The 25,773-nt window shown below is 36.7% G+C and overlaps 1 protein-coding gene across 1 annotated transcript; it reads left to right on the top strand.

Annotated features, from left to right (window-relative positions):
- The first annotated feature begins 1,235 nt into the window (after positions 1 to 1,235).
- On the top strand, positions 1,236 to 18,815 carry LOC117410890 (pleckstrin-like). Its single transcript, XM_034017802.3, has 9 exons — positions 1,236 to 1,389; positions 5,161 to 5,316; positions 8,126 to 8,307; positions 8,672 to 8,763; positions 11,102 to 11,286; positions 11,567 to 11,671; positions 15,106 to 15,189; positions 16,170 to 16,242; positions 16,532 to 18,815. Exons 1-9 carry the CDS (start codon positions 1,342 to 1,344, stop codon positions 16,669 to 16,671), a joined length of 1,065 nt encoding a protein of 354 aa, XP_033873693.3. The 5' UTR covers positions 1,236 to 1,341; the 3' UTR covers positions 16,672 to 18,815.
- Positions 18,816 to 25,773: the final 6,958 nt, after the last annotated feature.

Raw genomic sequence — 25,773 nt, 5'->3', positions numbered from 1 at the left:
GAGCCGGCCGGTGCACGGGCCATTGGAACGCTACGGCTGTTTGGGTGGGAGGAGGACATCCCACCGTGGCCGCCACCTTTGGTCCGCTGCTGCCCCTGTTCCTGCGCCGGGACTGCTAACCGGGACTTTGGGGACTAAGGGGGGAGGTGGCCGAAAAGGCCATGTGTGCTGCGCACAAGGGGGGGCATGTGTGGCGGAGGGTCCCGCCCCTATTTATTATTATTTGTATTTTTGTTTGCAGCGCGGGTAAAAGCGCCGCGTCTTTTATTGTTATATTTAAAAACCTCGTGAGGATGCATGGCTGATCAGCTACTGATTATTTAACTAGCTGACAGTCATGCATCCTTACCAAACGCGTGCAGACTCTGGCCGGGGGATAATAAGATAATTACCAACTAGTTAAATCCCTCGGCCAGAGTATATAAACCAGCAGCACTCTGCACTCGGGGTGTGGAGTGTTCGAGAGTGGAGAACGGGAGAGAGAGAGGAAGAAAACAATTGCTAAAACGTGCTGGAGTATCCAGCACGAAACTTACTTGTTTGTTTATTCGTTCGGCCCTCGTGCCCTTTTGTTTGGTGTTTTGTTAAATCTTTTGTTTTTGTTCTGTTTATTAAATACGCTGAGTGCACCAGCACTCAGCTTCAACCGCCCATCCACTGTTTTGGTTTGAGTTACTTCCTGGTCCGTGACGTCATCCACATCACCACTGCGAGCCAGACTGCCACAGTGTCCCACGGCTTTTTTAAAGTATATTATGCCTATAAATAAAGAGGCTGTGTGGTCCAGTGGTTAAAGAAAAGGGTTTGTAACCAGGAGGTCCCCAGTTCAAATCCCACCTCAGCCACTGACTCATTGTGTGACCCTGAGCAAGTCACTTAATCTCCTTGTGCTCCGTCTTTCGGGTGAGACGTAATTGTAAGTGACTCTGCAGCTGATGCATAGTTCACACACCCTAGTCTCTGTAAGTCACCTTGGATAAAGGCGTCTACTAAATAAACAAATAATAATAAATAGAACAAACACTGTGTAATACGTATTGCTGCATATTTTTATGACTAAACTTTTTTTTTTTTATGATGCCTGAATGACAGGTAGGATGGAACACAAGAAATGTAATCTTGTCTAAGTAAAAGGAAAGTATGTGTGTGTGGTTGTAAGAGTGGTGATTGACTGCTAAGAAATAGAGGAAATTAGACACTCCCACGTGGTTGACAGAATAAGGAACTGGTGTCCACAGACCTATATGGAAGCAGTGAGTCAGTTACAGTGTGGGCAAAACTGAATTACAGAACAAAAGGCTAGAGAACTCAAAGTGCAGCTAAGACTGGAAGTGTGCAGTCATGGAGACGGAACCTAAAAAGATCAGGGAGGGATATTTGGTTAAAAAGGTAAGATGTTCTTATAAGTGGAGTACATTTCTTAACTGTTTAAAAGTTGTGTACAGTTTTAAAAAGGATTTTAAGTCATAAATCAATATAAAATATATCAGTTATACACATGTTTCCTGTATAATATTACTAGTATTAAAAATGTCACTTTGAAAAAAAAAAAGTTATTATTTGACTTTACTTTTTGCTTCTTGAGCTACATTAGAGCGTGTAGATTACATCATCTCAATACCTTCTAATGCCATAAGTCGGAACAGGAGCATGGCTAGTACAGTGGCAAGCTTGTGTAAGTTTACTGTGGCAAAGCACAGCAAATCATGGTAAATTACAGACAGCTATGGTAACAAATTGCAAAAAACAGCAAATGCACAGCAAATGCATAATACAGGCAATAGCATAAATATAGTAAGCAGACAATTAGTTTTTATAGTGTTGAAGGTAACTTTAAAAGCTTTAAAAATAACAATTGTAATGGGTATTTTATACTGGTGAGCAGAATCTTTGGTATATCATTTTAACTTGAGTGTTTTATTCTAAAATACCTCAAGGCAATCTGCTCCATAGAGACCATAGACATATTGATGTTATCAGACTGAAAATGCAGCATCACAGCTCTCATTAATTTAAAAAAAAAAATCAGATATTGAACAAGACAATCTTTCTCAAGTACTGGCTTTAAAAAAAAAAAAAAAGATACAGCAGTTAAAAGCATGTAGTTTCTGAAACCAGTAACTATAAACCACTCAAGCTTCTGCCCTGGTGGTTATGAGGTCTCTAAAACCCATTTATTTTTATTCTTATTCTCTGAGAAAAGGCCTGTCTCACAGGTTGTTTTACAAGCGAAGAGAAGATTCCAGAATTTCCTGGGACATCCTAAACAACCCATGTGGACCCCAAAGGGTACCCAGACACCAGTTTGAGAACCAGTGTAATAGGGGTCCCCATTGTGTCATACTTTTAGAACTGTAAAGACAAAGTATTATGCTTTTTAGTCATTGTTAATGAAGAGTTATGTGTGTTATACTGCTACTGAAAATGTTGCTAATGTTAATCATTTTTTGTTTATCAACTGTTATAATTCAGGCAGTTTCAAAATCAGACGATGTCTCATATCCTAGCAGTTCGTTGGAAATAGGAATGTTTATGAAACAGATTAATTCTTAATTATGCAACGTGTTTTTATAGAAACCAAAATGAATTTTTTTAAAGAAATTTGTCCATTGTGGTATACAATTCATTACAAAGCCATCTATTATTATTATTATTATTATTATTATTATTATTATTATTATTATTATTATTATTATTATTATTATGGCTGCAGTGTATGGTTGGGTGAATTCTGTTCAGCTGGCAAAGGGAATTGATCCCTAACCACTGTTCATTGATAACCCTTCAGTTCTGTAAACCAATAAAACCCAACATTTTCAAAACAAAATATTCTTTAAGTGAAAATAGTTCTCATTTTTCAAAGATGGACACAATACGGGTTTTACATTTCAGAAAAGAAAAACAAAACCATTTATTTGAAGAACTGCTTAATATGCAATGCAAGTTTTTCATGTCACTGTTAACGTTCTTCACCTTTAGAAACCACTGTGTGAAAAAGAACCTGCATAGACTGAAGCTTTTTTCAGTTACATACAGATATAAATGTCCTCCAAAAGTTCCTTTAGAGCTTTTTGCGTTACCAGCAACTGCCTAAAGCAGTCCTTGTGGTTCTGATATATAAGAACTATATAGGAGGCTGTGTGGTCCAGTGGTTAAAGAAAAGGGCTTATAACCAGGAGGTCCCTGGTTCAAATCCCCCCTCAGCCACTGACTCATTGTGTGACCCTGAGCAAGTCACTTAACCTCATTGTGCTACGTCTTTCGGGTGAGACGTAATTGTAAGTGACTCTGCAGCTGATGCATAGTTCACACATGCTAGTCTCTGTAAGTCGCCTTGGATAAAGGCATCTGCTAAATAAACAAATAATAATAATAAGAAATAGATTGTATGATAAGTCGTATGGGCAAATATTTGCTTCATTTTATTCACCCAAGACCTTTCCTGGTATTTATATTCTAACAACTACTCTGTATGGTGCAAGAGGAAGCTTGCTGAAAGACCATTTCTCAACCCTACTCTTACAAAATGTGAGCCAATGTTTCAGCAACATGACAATGGGAAGAATGCATTTATTATTCAGTATGCATTCAACAGTTCAAAAATAAAAATGCATATGTAACAGGGCAGAGGCCGGGTGTGAACCGGCGACCTTTATAGAGGTGATAGAGGTTATAGAGCTTTAAACCACATCTCATCTCACTAACGGCACAGAATCTGTAACCACAGGGCATCACACAACACTGCCCGTTACACAACTCCATTTAAGAATCAGGATGGGAGGTAACCTTTTAAAAATGACCCCTAATTGCGAAAAAAGACTATTAAGAGGAACTATTTTTGGCTGATAGTCTTTTTTCGCATTTAAGGGTTATTTTTAAAAGGTTACCTCCCATCCTGATTCTTAAATGGAGTGCAGTTTATTGTTTATTGGGGAAACCAGAAATAACATAGAAATTTGTTTTCAAGGATTGTAAGTACACCCTGACTTTTGTAAAAGTCAGTTACTTGGGTGTTCGCCTCAAAAATGCATTGCACACAACTGGCAACGCACGAGAAAAAGAGGACTGGAAAATGTCAGCAACAGTTGTGACTGTTTAAACATGCTTTCAAAAGTTCTTGACAAACTGATGCAATTATAAGTGTCGCAATTGCCTCAATAATATTTGAGAACCCTCATTTGCACTATGTCCACCACACATTTATGCAGGAATGCCCATAATTACATATTCATCTAACCTTGAACCGCAAAGAAAAACTGCTGCTGCAAAGCATTCTCTAAAAAGTTGCTAACAGCATTGCGCATGTTTAGTACATTTCACCCAAGACTTCAGACTTGTTTGGGTTTGCGACTATTGCGACAGGCGCAACACTTTTAGTAGAAGCAGGTACTGTACGGTCAAAATACAACAATATTGATGTAATGTCTAATGAGCACAAAGTGTCTTGTGATTAAATAGTTTTTATCCTGTATTATAAATTCCTTATCTACTACATATAGTCTTTTTTTTTTTACTAGTAAACTAACCTCATTTTATATTAGAGGGTTTTTTTTTTCATTAGTGATACTTTTCTAAGGTGCTTTAAACATTGCACAGATCTGCTCCATAGCATTCTTTCACATACATTGAGTTATAAGTCTCATAAGCGTAACTAAATAGGTATTTTTTTTAATATGTTTCTTACAAAGCAACACTGGTCAACACATAGAAAGATACAGTAGCTGCATGCTACATGATGCCATTGATTATTCCAATACTAGGCAAGTGAAAAGAAATGGTTGGGGAGAAAGCTTCCTGATCGATAAGTGGTTTGCATTGGGTAAAAAAAAAAATTAGCTCAACAATCTTTTTTTTATAGTGTGCTTCTTTTAATGGTGCTGCCTAGTGTGCTGACGGCCCCCAGCTTTTATCAAACACAAGCTAATGGCAACGATTGACTGCCAAGGACTTTCCATTTTGTATCCATCTATCTATCTTATCTAGTTTATCACTGATGAAGATATTGCTTGCATTGTTGTTTGCTTGTCTGTCATTTTTACTCCATAACTACTGACTGCAGTCATGTCATACACATTTACCACTGTAACAGTGTATGGGTTTGTGATTGCTTTAAGCTCTTGGTCCTTCCAATTTGATGTGTTGTTTCCTCTTCCGATTTAGGGAACCGTGTTTAACTCCTGGAAGGCAATGTGGGTTGTGCTGTTTGATGATGGGATTGAATTCTACAAGAAGAAAACAGACAGCAGTCCCAAAGGAATGATCCCGCTGAAAGGGGGGTCCATCTCTAGTCTATGCCAAGACTTTGGAAAAAGAATGGTGTGTATTATGTCTTTTTCTGTTTTTTACTTTTCCTATTTTTTTGACGACACGTTATTTTTGATGTTTGGTTCTGGACAGGTAATTGTGAATTGTTGTTGTTATTATTATACTAAAATGGTATATGATCTCTGTAGGACTCAGTTACAAAGGCAGTTGTTCCAGAATTTACCAAAATATCTAGATATATATATTAATGGGGATCTGCTTTACAGACTATATTTCTGTATATTACTACAAATTGCTGTGATCTCAGTTGCTTATACGCTAAGCACAGAATAATGATAAAAGGGAAAGGTTATGCTGATTATCAGAAAAATGGTTCAGAGTCAACATTATCAGAAATGATAAGCTTACCTTGTATAATACAATCAAGATTGTGTAGTGTGATGACTGTGACAGCACAAATCTGAATAAGCAAGGTTTGCCACTAATGCTTGTGATATAACTTTACTTATTATCCCCCAATGGAGATGCATATCAAAGATGATGGGGATATACTGTCGTGATTTTTTTATTTTTATGTCCAGAAGTTTATGAGGGTGTCAGAATTTGAATCACAGTGAACTAAGCATGCATACATTCTGGCTTCTGATTGTTAGACCATCAAACAACAAGAAGCAACCGGGCATTAATTCACTTCAGGCAGAACAAGACAAAAACAAGAGCACTAACAATTACAGTACAGGGGAACAAGTAAATTGTGGGGCTGTTTTCACACAGTGTATCTAATGGAATTGTTACAGAGTGACAGTTTATTGTAAACTAGAATTCAATTACATGCAGTACAGTAGTGGTCATGAATATTGTTTTACATTTCTCTGTAATTGTTATTGTGTTTTATCACACAAATATGACTGAACTATTAGAGTTTCAAATGCCTATGTTTTCAGTTGTTTTGACAGTGTAATCTGATATGATTGTGTGAACACAAAGTTATAGGAGTTTTTTTTTTTATGGAAGTCAATAGACAGTCAACACACGTCTGCTAATTCCTTCAGTGCTTTTTGGTCCTCCCTTAGACTTCATCACTGCCTGGCACTTGTCATGGAAGCAATATAGACATGGATATTCTACTGTATACCATACCCAAGTTGTTTTTTTAAAACACCTTGTTGAAATGTGTTGAAAGGTGTGTTACTAATGCAATCAGGCCCACCCATCCATAGTGACCTGAATCTTCTCTTGCATTCATGAAGTAATCAATCACACTCGGATAAGACTAATAACTTATTCACACTACCTAAATAATGTGGATCATTTCATTTTGAAAACATGATTATGAATGAAGTGAATGACAATTACGTGGTCTCAAAGGTAGTATTATAACATCAAGGTAGCTACCATAATTAGAACTGGGTGCAGGACAAAGATAATCCCTTCCCCCTACTGGAAATGTAAGGCTTCTGCCACATAGTGTTTCAGTATACACACAGCTTTTTTTAATATTATATTACTCATCAAAAGTAGTTCTTGTTTGTTTTAGTTTTAATCTCCATGATAGAATCTGATATGGTCTTGTCAATCTGTTATTTACAATAGGATATCAGTTACCTGAAGATATTGCAGTTATTCTAATGAAACAATAATGACTCGGACAATGGAAATATGCCAATTTCCTGTTTATTAAGAGTAATTGGTTTTGAAAACATGAAAGGAATATGCGTTGCTGATTAAAACCGGAAAAGGTCTATATTTAAAGGAATGTTATGTTTTGAAAATGTGGTTTGATTAAGTAATTTCAATGAATCTTAGGGTGGTTTGAATGTGCTATCTATACCGAGCATCAAAAGAAACTTATCACTATTATAACACATTTATTTTCGTAAAAAATAAGGTATATAAATAATGGACATAGACAAAATGTTTTTGGTTTCTTTTTAAATCACTTGATCATTCATCCTTGACCATGACACGCTTGAGTGACTATGACTGAAGCATATGCACTTAATCACCTAATTAGTGAGACACTGGATATGGAGTGATTTCAGCTGTTGAATTGCAAGCTTGAATAAAAGCAATAAAGAAAATCACATCTAGTGAATTTTATCCAAATATAAGTGATACGTTTCTTTTGATGCTCAAATATAAGTGATAAGTTTCTTTTGATGCTCAAATATAAGTGATACGTTTCTTTTGATGCTCAAATATAAGTGATACGTTTCTTTTGATGCTCAGTATACTTCTGAAACCGTTTCAATTCCACTGAACAGGAAATCGCATGCAGTAGGCTATTTCTTCCACTTAGAACTTTGTGTTTGCATAATCATATCAGATCACACTGCCAAAACAACGTAAAACATATGCATTTGAAACCCTAGTAAGTTGCACTACTGTACAGTAATGTACCAGGCCTTTTGCACATGAGTGAGGGAACGTGATCGATCACTGAAACCTTTTTCATATTCTGTTTATACACCAGGCCACTTTTTGAAGCTTGTCCTGGTGTTCTAAACTGTATCTAATTCAGTACATGTTACAAGGCAACCTTGATTGAAGAAATCACCAACCAACAAATCCAACATATGATTTATTAAAAACTACAAAATTAAAACATACAGTACAGAAATGTATTAATTTATCGCTGTACAGTGGAATCGAGACATTGAGGTAGTCTTTGTATGGAGTGAGTTTTCTGTACACATAAAAGGATGTTTTGCAATTCTTTACAAAGGCTAAATCCTCTTGAAATGAGAAGTATAAGAATAAAAAAGTAGTGTACTATGACACAGTAAAGTCTCCCCCATTGCATGTACATTTTCATGCTGTCATTCATAAACATTAAGCATACATGTACTTTTTCTTTCAGTTTGTTATTAAACTCAGCACAGGAAAGAAACAAGATCACTTTTTTCAGGCTGCTTTTCTAGAAGAGAGGGATGCCTGGATTAAAGACATCAAGAGAGCAATCACATGCCTTGAAGCGGGACACAAATTTGCAAGAAAATCAACTCGGAAATCAATAAGATTGTCAGAAACTGTCGATTTAGGGTAATTCTTAATTTGTCCAAGGGAATTGCATTACAAAAAAACATAAAATAGTTATAATTTTGGCTCTGCTTTTCTACTACCCATCTATGAACATTGAATTAACTGTAACACATTTTCCCAAATTATTTTACTGTACAAATACAATGCATTTGTCTTTTTATGTGTTCAATTACATTAGACTTAAAATCAATGAGACAATATTTTTGGAATAGGTTTCTAATTTTCATGCACAACAATCTCTGAGCTTCATGAACGACAGCCACTGTGTTTTTCATGATTTTATGATTATTATTTTTGTTATTTGGATTATTATTTTACTGTAATATTTAGCAAGTTTATGTCAGCATATTTCTCTTTCTTTTAGTGCTCTTTATATCGCCATGAAGAACCAAGAATCTGGAGTGAAAGAACTGAAACTGGAGAAAGACAAACGAGTCTTCAATTACTGTTTCACAGGTAGACACTGTACATGTTTTACAAACCTCTGTGTCTCAGTTTACATTGAACAAACTATAAGAAATTAGATAATTAAATAAGCAATAACAATATACATAATACAAGAAATTCCCATACTGAAACATATGAACCCACACAGGAAATATGTTTGCCAAACTTTCTAATCTTAGTAAAAGGCTTGTGATACCACAATACAGTTATGCAAGTACCATTTAAGCAAATTAATTATGGTCTTTACTTTTTAAAGCTCCAAAATATTATTAAGAATTAGTGATATCGGTGACATGCAGCTGTTATGGAATCATATATATAATTTGAAAAAGGAAAACTGCTGTGTACCAAAAGTTGCAAAATGAAAAAGAAAAAGGTAATGTAGGTAAATAAAAATGTGAGTAATTCAGCTGGAAGAAGGACTTGTAGTCCGAAACGTCCTGATATAATAGTTTTTTTTTTATCAATTATTCACATTTTTGTGTACCTACATTACCTTTTTCTTATATAAAGGACATTTTGGTAATTTTCCTTTATATATATATATATATATATATATATATATATATATATATATATATATATATTGGACTGTGTGGCTTGTTATCTCCTCATTAACTGCTCATTTGGGAGTTCGAAGTGATACGCAAAAGGTTTAGTAATGTTTAAGGAAACCTTTTTCCGTCAAAGTTTAACGACAGGTCTGGTCTGCCCTAAAGGCATATTAGCCTAGCATTCACCATAGGAACTGGCATATTGGCATTGCAAACATGGATTTGTCCGCTGGTGTTGTAGCGTGTATGGGTAATGCTGCCGCTGTTGCTGGCATTGCCGCTATTGCTGTAATAAATGAGGAGAATCGACTTCAGCCTGTGCACCAGAAGCCTGCAGCACTGCACTGTGAACAACAACGAAATGTCAGATGACATTTGTGAGCTAGAATTTATAGGCCACGCATACATTTATTCAACCTGCCTGACGAGGACATCATGCAACTAAAGAATGACTTGGAAAGCCTGACAGCCAGAAGCCACGCATTACCTGTGCATATGAAAAATATTAATGGCATTGGGATTTTATGCAACAGGGTATTTTCAAAGAGCTGAAGGAGACAGATTTGGGGTCACCCATCCAGCCATATCCTGTGTATCCTGCATCAGGTAACAGATGTGTTAGTTCGTACGGCAGGCAATTATATATCAATTTTCACACTGACAAGCAACAACAGTGTCAAAAGAAAGATGCGTTTTAAAACATACGTGGATTTCCATCAGTGTTGGGGGCAATTGATTGCACACATGTGACATTACAGACATCTTCTGATGGGGCTGCAGTGCACATGAATTAGGGTAACCAGATTTTCAAAGCTCAAAAACAGGTCACACTGTTAAATAACTGATAAGACTAATTCAACTATTTAAATATAGTCTTTTTAATGGTTATTTAAATAGCCATCCTCCAAGTATTATCTTTTTTTTTTTTATTTTGCACATTTTCCAATTGTTCATTTTTTTTTGGTTGCTTTTGGTCCCTTTTATATATATGGCCATAATTCCTTTATTATGCAATTTGTTCAGTTTTTTCCATGTTCCCTACATGTTGAAGTTTCATTGTACACTGTCAGATTTGAGCCGACCATCCTAAAATAAATTTTATAAACAATAAATAATGTTTTTTTCTAAAAAGCATCTCTCTTTTTCTGTGTTTTTTGTTATCTGTACTAAACAGACAGACTATTTAACTTTTTTTTATGGAAGTCCAGTGTGTGCACATTCATTTCATGGATGACATGTACCTATAACCTTTGAGTTATAGGTACAAATCTAACAACAGTAAAAAAAAAAATAAAAAAAAAAAAACAGGCGAAAATAGCTTGGAACCTAACTAAACATGATGATAATGACTTTTACTGGCCAGCAACTTTAACTATCCCAAAATGTTCCTATTTCCTACTACAATATATGTAATAGTAAATGCTGACATGATAGAGAGAAGTACAGAGCCACATTATGTATGTTATTGGATAGTAATGTGCTAAGGCATGTGACATGTATGTAAGACATGTATGTGTGACATAAACCCAATGCAATCCAGAGTTGTATTTGAACAGTGATTTTATTGACCTCTAACATATAATATGCATGAAACACTTGTGGCTCATCTGTTTAATTACAAAACTACTCATCTGTTCAACGACATAACTACTCATCTGTTTAACTACTGGAGCATAACTACAGATTGCTCCAGTAAACCCAACTGTATACATGTACTTGAATACATGTTGATTCTTTGTATTAGTTGCTTTGAAACCCTGTAACCCATTTTCACTTTGCTTTCTGGCTATCAGGAAGCACTGTCATTGACTGGCTGATGGCAAACAACAAGACAAGAAATCGGCAGGAGGGTCTCATGCTTGCGACTGCTCTTCTGAATGAAGGTTATCTGCAGCCTGCTGGAGACATTTCCAAAAAGACAGTGGAAAGTGTATCAGATGTCACACTCCTTGATCAACATGATGCTCTTTATTACTTTGTAAGTATTGATATTGTGGAATGATTTCCACCACCTCAATGAGAGTGCCTAGGTTTACTGTTCTTTAACCATCACTTTGGAAGCAAACACTGGCATCCAGTCACAAATCTCATGCTGTCAGCCAAACAAATACATACTGGAGAGTTTTAAAATGAGATACACTTAATAAAGTGTAATTTCATCACTAAAGCTGATTTTCAGAGAGTGCCTTTTACAGCTGTGATTACAAATAAACGTTTGAATGCCTTCCCTTTTGTAAAGCTCATGTTGATTTCTGCAGGCAGACAGTGGCTTTTACTGTGAGGGATACTCAAGCGATGAAGATGTCGTTTGGAAAGAAGAGTTCAGAGGGACGGTTGTGAAACAAGGGTGCCTATTGAAACAGGTTAGAAACAATTTTTTAATTTCTCTGGTTTTTCTTTTTCAATTCAAATATTTTCTTCCCCAACTCAAAAACAAAATGGCATTTTAGTCAAAGTTTCTTTAGCACCACTTTTTCTAACGATAAATACACCAGTTAAAGGTACCGTAAAATGTACAATATTAAAAGATTAAGAACATAAGAAAGTTTACAAACAAGAGGAGGCCATTCACCCATCTTGCTCGTTTGGTTGTTCGTAGCTTATTGATCCCAGAATCTCATCAAGCAGCTTCTTGAAGGATCCTAGGGTGTCAGCTTCAACAACATTACTGGGGAGTTGGTTCCAGACCCTCACAATTCTCTGTGTAAAAAAGTACCTCCTATTTTCTGTTCTGAATGCCCCTTTATCTAATCTCCATTTGTGACCCCTGGTCCTTGTTTCTTTTTTCAGGTTAAAAAAGACCCCTGGGTCGACATTGTCTATACCTTTTAGGATTTTGAATGTTTGAATCAGATCGCCGCGTAGTCTTCTTTGTTCAAGACTGAATAGATTCAATTCTTTTAGCCTGTCTGCCTACAACATGCCTTTTAAACCCGGGATAATTCTGGTTTCTCTTCTTTGCACTCTTTCTAGAGCAGCAATATCCTTTTTGTAATGAGGTGACACTTACTTTAAGTCTTACAGTAATGATGTAAAAAAAACCTTGTGGGGGACTAACTAGAAACATCTTGTAATGATCTTTAGTATAGAACATCTGAGCTCAAACCTTGCTGAGCTCAAACTTTGTAAACATAAATGTAAAATGTGATTAAACATGGAAACAAAATAACAATTGGAAACCAAATACCATGAATAAAACGCGAGTTAATTTTTACAAGTACATTTTACAAGTACAATTCTACAAGTAAAACTTTACAAGTAAATTAACTTGGGAGCTAGGCAACTTATTTCTCATATTGGCATTTATAAGAAAACAAATATTGTGTACCTCCCAAGTAAGATAACTTTTTTTTGTATATTCTAGCTTTTGAATTAATTGTTCATTTCCAGTTTGTAACTTTTTTTCCCCTATACAGTTCCCTTTTTAGACAAAATGGTGCTAATGACATGGAGAAAATGGCTTTGTGAATTTTACAAATCAAATACTGAACCAGTAGGACAAAATCCTTCCTTCTAATATATACTTTTTTTTAAAGCGTGCGAAATGAGAGCTACATGTAAAACCAGTTTTATCTTGAGGAAGTGCTTGACAAACAAAGATGTTATCTTGGAAGAATGATATATGACTCATTTTGCCTTGATTATTATCAGTTGATCAAGTCATTTCTTCTTGTGGCTTACTACCTTCCTGCTGGCTTATCAATCATAATTGGTTTTTTTTTATTCACCATAAATGAAGAATGGACATAAAAAGATTAAGACTTCAAACTGGGGTGCAAGTAAAAAAAGAAAACCCTCAATGCATATACAGGTAGTGGACAAAAAAATGGAAACACTTGGGTAAATGAGGGACACCAAGTATAGTGAAAGCAAGGTCTTCCACACAGGTGTGGCTCATGTGTTAATTAAGCAAATAACATCCCAGCATTCTTAGGGTCATGTATAAAAATGCTGGCCAGGCCTGGTTGCCTATAGTTATGGCTAGCATGGCTGCAAGAGGAGACCTCAGTGACTTTGAAAGTGGGGTGATTGTTGGGGTGCGTTTGGCAGGACCTTCAGTGACCAAGACAGCTCAACTTGCTGATGTTTCACGAGCAACGGTGTCTAAGGTGATGTCGGCATGGAACTCCGAGGGAAAGACATCATCAGCAAAGGGCAACAGTGGGCAGAAGCGCATACTGCAGGATCATGATATCTGTGCCTTAATTCAAAGTGCAAGGCAAAACAGGCGAGTAACTGCAGATCAATTGACTGCAAATTTCAACCTGGGGCACAAGCAGCCAGTTTCATCAAAAACGGTCCGCCGAGAACTCCACGGAGCTGGATACCACAGTGGCCCAACGCCCTATTAAGTGACTTTACATTGGTGTTTCCATTTTTTTGTCCACTACCTGTATGTATCTTCCTTTTAGAATATAACGCAGAGTATAACATGCATGACTGAGCTGCTTTTGGTTACATGTTTTGTATAACTCTGGCTTCTTGTACAATGGGCATCTTTTGTATACTACTCAATGAAAAACACCAAGAATACTACTACATTCTTTAAAATACAGGGTCATATTCATAAACCTTTAGTGAATCAACATTCTAAATACATCATTCATCACTAGTTGCAACTGCAGACACCCAAAAATAACAATTGGAAAATAAAACAGCATTACATCCAAGGGTAAATGTAACATTGACCCGACATAGCTATGTGTGTATTGCAGTTTGCAGAATGTGGTCAGGATAATATCCAATCCCAGTATTCCAGCCATTGGACATTGATATACTGGGACTCTGTTGTCTACTAGGACAAAAACAGTAGTCATCACTGTGCAGTTTGTTATTCTTGACAATGCGACTGCAATAACTTGAGTACGTTTTCACAAAAAACAGCCCTGCACGGTCCAAAACCCTCCTGAAAACCTGTTGGGTCTGTAACAGGGCGAGCAGCCCTGTACATTGTTTATTTATTTTTAGATCGGGGTCTCCCCCTCCGCCCCTGTGCAGTGTGTTTATTTTGTATTACTTTTATTGTATTATTGTATACATGACGGCGAGCGCCGTATGTTATTGTTTTGTTTATTTTTAAAACGTGTCCTGGCAGAGGCGAGATCAGTGCTCGTCCTCTGCCATGAGTAATTAATTAAAACTCGTGCAGAAGGTGGCCATCTCCCGAATTAATTAGGTGATTTAATTTGTTGCTAATCGGGAGATGGTCACCTGTTATAAAAAGCCTGCAGATCTCCAACTCGTGGTGGGTGTCAGAAGGAGAGAGTGTGTGAGAGGAGACGGAGTTACTTAAAACGAAACTAAATCATAGCATACAGGAACAGTGACAGCGACTGCCCAGCCTGACCTGTATGGTTCATGGTTTATTTATTTTGGATTTTGTGTTCGTGATTTGTTTTTGTTTACCCTTTTATTTTGCTCTGTGAGCAAGTGTTCTTTTGTTTAAATATTTGTTTTATTTTTGGTTGCTTTAAATAAAACGGCGCCCGCGCCACTGCACAATACCTTTTTGTTGTTGTGGTCCCTTCCTCTGCCGTGACGTCAGACCCTCAGCCATTCCTGTCACAGGTCATAATTTATTAAGTGGGTCAAACTGTTAACTCAGATAACGATACCATGATAACTTGAGTACATTTTTACAAAACATCTCAAAACATGGTAGAAAGTCAGATATAGCCAAGGTCCAGAACCCTGTTGCCATTGTGTCATATTTGCTGGCCAACTGTAATGTCTGTAAAAGCTATTTGATTTTTAAGAAAGTTGCAAGCAACTCATAAATACAATATTTGTCTTATAGGGACACCGAAGGAAAAACTGGAAAGTGAGAAAATGTATTCTAAGAGATGATCCTGCCTACATGCATTACTATGATCCTACCAAGGTAATGTGATGCTGTCATATTACAGTCTTGTTTCAACAACAGTACTGTAACTTCTTCAGCATAAGTCCTGTTTTCACCAAAATAACTAAAAATCCTAAATATGATATTTTGATGGGTTTAAACAATGTTCATATTTTACTATGTTGTTTGCAATCATTCTTGTTTTTTTTTTTTTGTCAAGGTAACACATGGTTATCTTATGGGCAGGACAATAATGGAATCAGGGTATTCATCCTATTTAGAAACACTAAAATTAACTAAAACTGTTAAAATAAATAAACAACAATGAAATTAAGAGGTGGGCCTAGCATTATTTTGGTCTGCAAAGAAAACATTTTGAGCAATGTAAACATCACAACAACAAAGGCACTGCTAAAAAAATAGTACTACTGTGCAGTACATGCATTTACAAACTCAGGACTGGTGAACTGACCAATTTTCTAGTTATTGTAAATATAATGTAACCCTTTTTCCACAATACCACTACAATAGTAGCTAGTTTTATCCTATTTCATATTGTATTTTAGTAGTACTGTTGCACTTACTGTAAACTACACTGTATTCAAATATTAAGCTTGCATTGTAACCTTGTACTGCCATGTAACACGTCATCTTGAATAAATGCCTGCCAAATAAATAAATAAATAAATAAATAAATAAATAAATCGATACAACACCCATAGTGCTGACTTCGCCTTTTGTTGGTTGGGTTTCTGAGCCCCCTTCAATAGTTCCACCCTAAAAAAATTAAAAATTGTATTTAAAAAAAAAATAAAAAAAACTCTGCTGGGATAAGGCAGGGTTTTATTAATATGTAATTATACTAAGCTGGTATAATAACATTTGACACCATTGAAAAAATGTGAATTGACAGATGATCTGATTATTTAAATTGGTAAACCATTACACGGTAATGCTTCCTGTACCATCTTTCAAAAGATTGAAGATATTCTTTTCTCTGTATATTGCTTTGTCTACAGGGCGAGGATTATGCTCTTGGTGCTATCCACTTGCGTGGCTCTGTGGTGACTGCTGTAGAACACGTACAAGATGGTAAGCATGCAAGATGTGTAAGAAGTATATAGGTCATATAGGAGTTGTGTTTAATTAAATGTACCATCCTTTGGATAACATGTACAACCAGGGTCCTGTTTACTGTATTGGTTTTACACAGGGCCTGTGGCTTTAACTAAAGCAAGTGCAGCCGAAACATAACAATCTCTCTCATCTAGCATAAGGTCATAAGTGTATACTCAGAGGGCCATATTTCAATAAACCAGGCCTGCTTTGCCTACCTGTCTATCTGTTTATCTAAGATTAACAACTTTTTGTTCTTTTTTAGCTAAGAAGTACGACATAGAAGGCAATCTCTTTGAAATCATCACATCAGATGAAACTCACTACTTTCTACAAGCAGCTACGCCTACTGAGCGGAAAGAGTGGATCCAGGCCATTCAAACAGTGGCCAAGACTGGAAAATAGTGTAGGCTATATCAAAGTACCAAGCTATGAAATTTCATTTTGAGGATTTGATTCAATCAAATTTACACAGCATTAAAATCTCAGAAACGAAAAGAAAAAACAACTCTTTCATTCCTCTTGCTTTTTCTATATCACAACATTGTGTTATCTAGCCATTAATGGCTCACTTTATTAATCCTTAACTAACAATCCTTTATAGAGTGAAATATTTACTGTATCCACTTGGGTTTATTCAAGATGATCCCACTGTTGTGAAACTGCATTTTATCATTTATTGTCCCAAGCAATTCATACCTAGGGAACATGGCATGTACACATCAAACTATATTTGTTCTCCCAAGAAAGAAAAATATCTTGGATAGACTTGTACCTGGGTAACATGTATAGTGATGAATGGTACAAGGATGGATAGTTTTAACAGAAACAAGGACTGGCCCAGTCTGTGTTTATTGTTACTTTCAAAAAGAGCTTAACAATATGAATACAGTCACAGACAAAAGTATTGGCACCCTTAATATCACATAATTCAAGAAAACATGTTAAATACAAACATTTAGTGAACATTAGCCACTAATACACACTGTCTGGTAGTTTAACAATCAATCTTTATGTAAAAAAAACAAAAAAAACAAAAGCAATTCAGCAATTTCAAACATTTGTTCATGACAAAAGTCTTGGCACGCCTGCTTTAGTATTTCGTGTGTCCTTTTGCTTTTATTATTATTATTATTATTATTATTATTATTATTATTAGTTTATTTAGCAGATGCCTTTATCCAAGGTGACTTACAGAGACTAGGGTGTGCGAACTATGCATCAGCTGCAAAGTCACTTACAATTACGTCTCACACGAAAGACGGAGCACAAGGAGGTTCAGTGACTTGCTCAGGGTCTTTATTACGTTTATGATCATTCTTAACCAGTGTGTTACATCGTGTCATTGAAATCTGGGCCTATTCCGTCTTGCATATTTCCTTCAACTCGGATTGGATACACGATGCTTGGCTACAGATTTTTTCAGATCAGTCAAAGCATTTCTATTGGATTGAAATATTTTATTATTATTATTATTATTTATTTCTTAGCAGACACCCTTATCCAGGGCGACTTACAATTGTTACAACATATCACATTATACATTATTTACACAGTATACAGATATCACATTATTTTTACATACAATTACCCATTTATACAGCTGGGTTTATCTTGATTTTATCTTCCTTTTCTTCAAGAACTCCAGTTGACAGCCATATGCTTTGGGTCGTTGTCGTGTTGGAAGATAAACTGTCTGCCAATCAGCCTATGCGCAGGTGGTATCATTGTACTTTGATACGTGCCTTCATTCATTCGATCTTCAAATCACATGAATGTCTCCAGTCCCTGAACTTATAAAACCCCCAAGGGCTTTCCCTTTTTTCTTTTCTAAACATACTATGGTCCATTTTTGGGGGAAAAGTTATATTTTAGATTATTTTGTTGAACAATGCTTCAGATTCCTGCTCATATTGCATTGCTTATTTAAAAGTTTTTTCCCCCCCTTTAAAAGTGGTTTGCAGTGACGTCTATGTGCATACAACTCTTCTGCGTTCTCTGTCCTTTGTACAATTCTTTCATGCACTATTATGCCCGATGCTTCTCAATCTTTATTTAAGTCTTTGGCTTTTGATCTTGGCTTTTTTTCAGCTGCTCGGATGATTCTCCTACCTGCTAAGTAAGTTTCTTTGGGAGACTATTTCTTTCAAGCATTTTAGTATTTATGTTGGAAGTCTTTTGACGTTATAATGCAGCTTACTGTGTAATGGTTTTCAATCAATTAATCTTTTTAAATTAGTTATATTACATTTCTACATACTTTTAATGTAAAGGTGCCAATACTTTTGTCATGAACAAATGTTTGAAATTGCTGAAGAGCTTTTTTTTTATTTTTTTTTTATAAAGATTCTTTGTTAAACTACCAGAAATTGTGTATTTTGGTCTTTAGCATATTAATTCATGGCTAATGTTCACTAAATACTTGTTCACTAAATGCTTGTCGGATGCCAATACTTTTGTCTGCGACTGTACATGCATTATTTTATTTTGTGTTGTATGCAGACCTCTGTATTAGTTTGTAATTGAAAATATTTACATTTTTAACCCAGGTTTTTTGTGCCAACTTATTTATTTATTGCATTTATATAGCGCTTTTTATACAAAAGTATCGCAAAGCACTGTACAATATATAGGAGAAAAAAAGAACAAACCACAATACCACAGTTTTATAGCATGTCACACATACAAATGCCATAATCAGACCATTTAAATAACACATTTAAATAACAGTATACACATAATAACACAAAAGCAGCAATTTTAAAGTTACATTAAAACCCACTAAGATAAGAAAGCCATTTTTATAAAAGTGCGTTTTTAGTCTTGACTTTAAAACTGGAACGGTCCCAGCTTCCCTGACAAATGAAGGCAGAGCATTCCATAATTTAGGAGCTCTACAAGGAAAACCCTACCTCCCATGTTGCTTTTGTTGACTCTAGGAATAAGCAGCAACCCCGCATCCTGTGATCTCAGAGTGCGGTTTGGAAGATACAGGATCAGTAACTCCTGCAAATGACTAGGTGCTAATCCATTCAGGGCCTTGAAAGTTAACAGCAAAATCTTAAAACCAGTTCTATACTGCACAGGGAACCAGTGCAAAGAGGCCAAAACAGGGGTAATATCATAGTGTACTAGGCTAATTAGGTATAACTTGCAAAATGGGGAAAAAGCATGCAAATACTACAATGTGTTGGGGGGTACCCCCTATAGTGTTTACAGTCATGCATATGGGCAGCGCAGCTGTAGCAAGTATCACATGCACAACTGGGAGGGTTCCCGTGCTAAATTAGTCCCTGTTTACTTTCTGTTACTGGTTTGTTTTAGTGTTACTAGGCTGAGCATGTGGGGTCAACTATGGGGACAGCCTTTAACATAAACAAACATTAGTTGTAGGAGGTGGGGTTATAAATACAGCGTAAGCTACATCAGTGAGGCACCTCTCAAAACTATGTAATAAGAAAGAGAGCAATTTAGGCCACTCTGTCCATTGTTAGAGCCAGAAAATAAAGCACCACTTAAACTCTGCCCGCATTTGTATAGAGTGACAATTCACTGAGTTGTCTTTCCTCAGTACCACAAGGAGTCCTCAATACTGTATTAGCTCATCTCTTAATTCAGTACTAATCCTCTGATCTCTCTATATAATATTGTATAGGGTGATGTACAGTAATATCTGATATCCTTCCACTCTTACAACACCCTGCACTATATCTGTGTGATAAAGAGTTAATTAAGAATAACTAAACAGTACTGCAATCTTACGACATCTATATGAAATATGAAAAGCCATCCGTAACTTTTCTATAAACTACTGCAGCTTTTGTGTATAAAGTATTTGTACAAACAGAAAAAACCTAAAATACTATTGTGATAAATTAGCCTTACACTTTATACTTACTGCTGTAAAAACTGTGGCTAACATCAATATTTGACAGGCATAAAAGATTTATACTTTTAGACAAAATTCACTTGGATAACTTTCTGTTCATGTTGCTCAGAACAAACCAGGATTTACAAGTTCTTCTCCATTTAAACACACGTGAGCCCATTTTGAAAAAATGAAAATGTTTTTAAGTTAAACAAATGATGAAAGAAAGTATGAGAACTTTTTACAGCAGTAAGTGTACAGTGTAAGGCTTATTTATCATGATAGTATTTTAAGTATTTAAGTATATATTCAAATTGTTAAAATTGGCAGCTAATCTCTCCTGTGTTTCTATCAGTGGCGACTCCAGGATTCTGGAAGGGAAGAGGTGGCAGACAGATGGGAGACAACACATTCACCAGTTTATTATTTTTCTAATAACATTCGTAAATCATACATTTATTTCGTAATACTCGACATTTTTTTCAAAGTGTTGACGTTGTTTCTAAGCATTACAGAAAACGTGTTGTTCGTAAACCGTCACAAAGTACAGCAGGCTGTCGGCTGTTTCTTAAAGGGGAAAGTTTGGTCTCTACATTGGAAGCTACACAAATTCATAAATATTGACCTTTATACTGGCTTAATGATAGCATATAATTGTGATTGGGATATGTGAAGTACCTGTACACAAATATGAATGGAACCTACGAGTTATAAATGTATACTCTATCCACATTCCTCACCACTGGTGTCATCAGCGTTATTGCTAGCCCCTTCACCGTGCATAAATTCATAAGCGTTAATACAAATATTGCATATAGCAGCTGGGTACATCACCCCTAGTGATAGATAGTGGACAGCACGCTACCTAGACCATGTCATGCTTTTTATAGAGATTGGTAAGAAGGATGGTGGAGACTTTATTGGTGGTGAAGTACTGCGTGGTACACATTTTATTAAAGTAGGGCTATGACTCTTTCAGGCACAAACAAACTGGGTTTTCAAAATCCATATAAATCTGCCTAATAAGAGGAGATGATCTCTTTTCCCCAAAATATGGAAGCACGGGGAGCACAATTAGTTCACGTGCAGATGTACTGAGAGTCCAACTGAATGATTGATTAGCAATCGAGTCTCGGTACAGCTGCATAAAAGATGCAGTGTTTCACTCACTCGGGGTTTGGTGTTTGGTGAGTTGTCACAAATGAATCTAAAACCTATCTTCCTTTGTACAAGGTGCGATCACCTTTTCTGAGTGAAAGGTGTATGCGGCAGAGATAGATGTCTCTTTGACAGAAACAGTCTGAGTAAAAAGGGAGCTAGGTTAGGGTCATGCTGACCAAGAAGCACCTGTGAAATTAGCTAAGCTTGTCTTTGTCTGAGCTACTGGTGCCAAGGTTTATAACCTTGAGCAGAAAGACAGACGCGAGCATCAAGTTTCTTATTTAGAGAAGTAAGCTTGATCTGAAAGTAGTCTTTAGGCTAAACACAGGTATTCTAGAATAATCCAAACATAATATAAGTGTTAATGTTTTATTTTAACAGAAGAACTGTTAAGTTTGAAACTAAGAGAATATAGTGTAGACATTAATTTAAAGTAAAAACTTCAGTCAAAACATAATAGTACCTTCTGCGTCAAGCATATAGTAGGCTTGCCAAAGAGAAGGTAATTAATCTTGGTAACCTTTGCTTGCTTGCTTGCTTGCAGTACCAGATGGGGGGTAATTAAAGGAAATAACTTTTTGGCAACTAATGCAAGTTTTAAAGTATGTGGGGTTTGAAATCCAAGGTTTCTACAATGAGTGATCTTTTACATACCTCCTGGTACAGGAAAGGGGAGTCAGTGGTGAACTATATATGGATTCATATCATAGAAATTAATGAAGACCTGGTAAAAACAAGTGAGGGGGAACCATAGCATAAGACCATGTTATGTCATACATCTGAGAAAATGCTTACAGAAGACTCTTCTATTAATGATGGCTAATTAATCTTATAGAAGGAGTTGCCAGGTGTTTTGAAAATGTTATTAACTTGAAGGACAAGAGCTGTTAAGGCTGATTAACGTTTAAGATTTAATTATGACTTCTGACGTAAAAAGCGAAGCAAAAACTATATATAACCGAGGTAAAATCTTAGTCAAGTGTCACACAGTTTGCTAACTACAAGCTGATGTGATCCATGCTCTGAAGATCTCTGATCGAGCTGATTGCTATTGGTGTCGTATTTAGAAGTCTTTGCCTTTGAAGACAGTTTCTGTCCTTACATTATATTTTATACTTCCATAGATTTTGGAAGGTAAGAACTATTTTGAATCCATATCTCTTTTGCTATAAGGTATATGACTTATGTTTTAGTCCAAGAGAGTAATATATATATATTGGGTGTTCTAGGATTTAAGGGCAAAGGGCAAAACATGTTATAATCATAAACATATTGAAGTATTAATGCTATTATACCTGTTAAGGCACTGAACTTCCCAGATTGCCTGTCAATTGGGATTTGACGTAATCTGTAACTACTCAATAATTTTTAAGCATTTAATAAACCGGAGTACTGCTACTACTCTGATTTGTTAAAACTTCAAATCAAATGAGTCTGTGTGAGTTTCTTGATTATTAAAAGTCACCTGGATACGTTGCAAGCCCAGTTCATACGTCTGAGAACAATTTATGTAGAGGTGCCTATACTGTGTTGGTGCACGTAGCTGCACATGTGTGCAATCAATGCTCCCAGACACCAGGAAACCCATACCTCCCAAGAAAACCCTGCTTGTATTTTGTTGCTGCTCGTGACAGACAGGGAAATGGATGAATTCTCCTGCCAGCTTTACTAAAGCTGCAGTTACATCTCGCACTGCACAGCCAACTGGCTCATGTCTGCAGTATACTGTAAAGCCATAAATATTTGCGAGGCTTTTATTATGAGTTTTTCATGTATGAAAAAAGTCAAACAAATCAAATTCCATTAACTATACATACTTCATATATTGCGACAGATAGCCAACGCAAAATAGGTTATGGGTGTGATTCACCAAATATTGGTCGCAAATATTTCTGGCTTTACAGTAACCCACAGTACGTTGGAACGAGCCAGTGACATAAAATGTTAGTGCAGCAGGTACCCTTAGTGCTACAGGCAAACAGTGTGCTCTTCCAGGTCAGCCTGAAGCAGTTGGCAGATGTCAGTGATTGTTTATGTGTTGAGGCAAAATTGCTGCATACATTGTGTGTCAGGCAGGATCAGAAAAGACTTCTAAATATTTGGGGATGTGTGACAGGGATGGCCGTGTGGTGACGTCAGGCCAGATGCAGGAAGAAAACAAAAGCAGTACTGCAGGGCAAAAGGCGCGGCGTGCGCCGTTTATTTAAACAGTAACAAAAATAAAAGGTTTAACAAAAAAACACACTGCTCACAGAGCAAAATAAAAAGATAAACAAAAACAAATCACGAACACAAAACACACAGGTCAGGCTGGGCAGATGCTGTCACTGATCCTGTATAATTTTTTACTTTTCTTTTCTCTTTTTGCCTCTCGCGCTCGCATACTCGCCTCTGTACACCCATCCTGAACTGAGAGCAATGCGGGTTTATATACCGTGGCCCCTCGGCCCCCCTTTAACTAGCTAGTAATTATTCTATTACCCCTCGGCCACAATCTGTATGAGTTTATTAATTACATGTAACTGCCGACTAGTTTAACAACGCACTACCCGACAGCCACACATTACCACAAGGTTTTTCAATACTACCGGCAGAGGACGAGCTGCCGATCTCGCTTCTGCCAGAACACATTTAAATGAAAACAATAACAAAAACATACGGTTTCGCCGTCACATTCATAAATAAGTAATAATAATAATAATAATAATAATAATAATAATAATTACAACAAAACAAATACAAAATAATAAATTGCACAGGGGCGGAGGGGTACCCCATTCTAAAAATAAACAAATAATCATGTACAGAGCTCCTCGCTCCTACAGCACCGATATAGTGACTACGCGCTGCTCCAGGGGCTGGTTGCACTAACGAGAACAAAACATGGGATTGGATCTGAATTCACTGGAGTCGGATCATCAACAGATGTTGGATCCAATTCTGGAGCTACACGCGGCGTAACTAGGGAAACTGACCAATGCGAATGAGAAGTGAACATGTCTGTTTGACGCAAAGTTTCAATACCCAGGCTGTCAAATTTATATACAGCCTAAGATCACAATAATGTTATGAAGAAATGGCAAATAAAATAAGAAGAAGAAGAAGAAGAAGAAGAAGAAAACATTTTTTGATATTTTTGTACTATTTTTTTTTTTTTTTATGTACCTAGCTGATTTTTACAAAGGCGGCCGCCTCGGCTGCCTCAATGTACGCTACGCCTCAAGTGTTTTCCTCTTGCGGCCCATTTTCAAATCAAAATACCTATAGCAAAAGCTTACCTACACTTTAACCCGCTAATTTCAATGTAACAGGATGAAATGACTGACAGTGAAACTACAGTAGCCCATTAAGGGACCACCGAGTTGACTGACAGTGACATCTAGCCATTCAGAGCGGAATGGTCATGGGAATGGAACTGGGACTCCTCTTCCATCATTAAGGCCTCCGGTTCTTTGTTGTGTTTCTCCTGGAGCTGCTCCCTCAAAGTTTGGTATTGCTTCTTTGCGGTCTGAAGTTCATCAGACCAGAGGCCCCAGAATTCCTGTCTGATGCGACCTTCTACTTTGTGCTCTTTATCCATTGCTTTATCCATTGATTTCTGACTGAGGCTTCTTCTTGGCCTCAATCAGTGTTATCAGTTCTCCTGATCGATTGATTTCATGCTGCACCTCCTGCACCCAGTTCTCAATCTGCAATTGTATGGGTGCTTTTTGCAGCTCCAGCTCTTCTCCCCCTGGCAGTGGAGGTGGGCCTAGTCGGTCCTCTACCTCTACCTTGGAAGCTTGCAGTGACTCTCCTCCGGTCGCTGGAGTTTGGTGCAGCTCCCTTTCCTTCTCTGGGATTGGGTGTCTGTTTAGTCAGCTGGTCCATCTTGGACCTGTTGGAACGCAGCTGTTCCCTCTCTAGCACTTCTAGCTCCAAACTCATGTATTAAATTAAGAATCAAACAGTCTTTGGTGGCTGCCTTCACTCCTAGCTGTACTTCTAAAATCCCAAACACACTCCTGTTTAGATTATTAGAAAGTTTTCAAATACCTTACCGCATCGTAGTTGTATTTTCTTGTCTGTAGTTTGCTTCGCTAGTTTCCCCCCCCCCCCAAAGTATTCTTGAAACGCTGAACCCTGCACTCCCAGTTCAGCTTGTTCAGATGGCTTTTTAAATCCCCACAAATAAAATCACTAATTTCTTTTTATAGTATGGTTCATAAACAGGAATAAAACAGTCCACGGTCTCTGTCTGCTCAACAGGCCACTCAGCGTTTATGCACAGATGAAAATTAACACTTAGAAAAATAAATAAATAAATCCCCAAAACACTGCTGCAAATTTTTGAATAAAACTACCTTACCACTCCATAGTTGTATTTTCCTTTTCTGTGCATGCACGCTACTCTCTTCATAAAGATTATCTTGGTATTACGTCCACTGTATATAATACCACTTGTATTGCCAGGCTTCAGTGCTACTGTTCAAGTAACA

This window comes from Acipenser ruthenus, chromosome 6 (assembly GCF_902713425.1).
Source record: "Acipenser ruthenus chromosome 6, fAciRut3.2 maternal haplotype, whole genome shotgun sequence".
In the NCBI taxonomy this organism is placed as follows: Eukaryota; Metazoa; Chordata; class Actinopteri; order Acipenseriformes; family Acipenseridae; genus Acipenser; species Acipenser ruthenus.
The sequence above is the reverse complement of the archived record's forward strand: the minus strand, read 5'-3'. Positions and strand labels throughout refer to the sequence as shown.

Coding starts and splice junctions, on each gene's coding strand:
- LOC117410890 (XM_034017802.3), top strand. CDS start 1,342: ATGGAGACGGAACCTAAAAAGATCAGGGAGGGATATTTGGTTAAAAAG. Junction 1,390..5,160: donor AGGGATATTTGGTTAAAAAG/GTAAGATGTTCT, acceptor CTTCCGATTTAG/GGAACCGTGTTTAACTCCTG. Junction 15,190..16,169: donor ATTACTATGATCCTACCAAG/GTAATGTGATGC, acceptor CTTTGTCTACAG/GGCGAGGATTATGCTCTTGG.